The 889-nt window shown below is 51.2% G+C and overlaps 1 protein-coding gene across 1 annotated transcript in view; it reads right to left on the bottom strand.

Moving 5' to 3' along the window:
* The window catches only part of LOC113218381 (uncharacterized), a 1,961-nt gene extending 1,586 nt beyond the window's left edge, over positions 1–375 (bottom strand). The window contains exons 1-2 of the mRNA XM_052274502.1: positions 264–375; positions 5–203 (exon numbers count right to left, since the gene is read on the bottom strand). Of these exons, the coding sequence (XP_052130462.1) occupies positions 5–203; positions 264–375 (311 nt within the window). The remainder of the gene's footprint in view (positions 1–4; positions 204–263) is intronic.
* Positions 376–889: the final 514 nt, after the last annotated feature.

The following is an 889-nucleotide window of genomic DNA, read 5'->3' as shown; positions in this document are numbered from 1 at the left end:
CTACCTCCCGCCGATCAGAAGGTCGACCCGACCCAAAGACGTGACGACGCCCGCGTCCACATCACGGACCTCACCCAGCTGAAACACGGACTCGCCGTAGTGATAGCGGGAAACTTTCTTGCACCAAGGGTCTTTCTCGCACGCGAAGTACTCTTCGGGCAACACACCCACGTTGCGCAGCGCCTGCAGCCCGCTTGAGAAACCTGGTTACAACGGCAGGACACGAGTGACGGAAACACGAACCGACTGTCATTGAATTTTACAGGGAACGATGAACGGAGTGTAGCACAAGCTGCAGTTGACGTGACAGTTCTTGTCTTGGTGGTAATCTATTTGAATAACATGTTCCAGAACCCTCTGGCAGATGGCGGTCATCTCTGTAAAAAAAGGGGGAAATATAAGTTGCTTTGTTGCTAACCTTTTATTTTGACCGTCAAACAGAGACAACACGCGGGGGCGCAGGACACGACGCTCTTGGCCACCGATCTGCAGCGTCTGGTAGCGAGGGGCGAGCTCGACATCCTGGCGAGAGACGGAACGACGTCTATTAACAGAAACAGACACAAAACGAGGAAAAGGGAACACAAAGGCACACGGCACGGATAAATACCTCCGACGTCTCTTCAACGCTCACAGATGGCTGAGGTGTCACACAGCGGACAGGTCGCACTCGGCCGCCGGCCCACTTCACGACGCGAACCGAACACGACTACACACACAGAGAAAGGACGACACGAAAATCTTTTTAATCGAATACACTCGTTACAAAATGATATGACCCTGCATTACGATTGCGAAATGACATCAGAATGTAGTGTTTATAGCAAGGGCAAGCCATAACTAACGAAACCTAATTTAATACACACGACTTATCTTTTTGGCCTCCTCT

Source organism: Frankliniella occidentalis, unplaced genomic scaffold (genome assembly GCF_000697945.3).
Source record: "Frankliniella occidentalis isolate FOCC.00 unplaced genomic scaffold, Focc_3.1 Scaffold400, whole genome shotgun sequence".
Classification (NCBI taxonomy): Eukaryota; Metazoa; Arthropoda; class Insecta; order Thysanoptera; family Thripidae; genus Frankliniella; species Frankliniella occidentalis.
The sequence above is the reverse complement of the archived record's forward strand: the minus strand, read 5'-3'. Positions and strand labels throughout refer to the sequence as shown.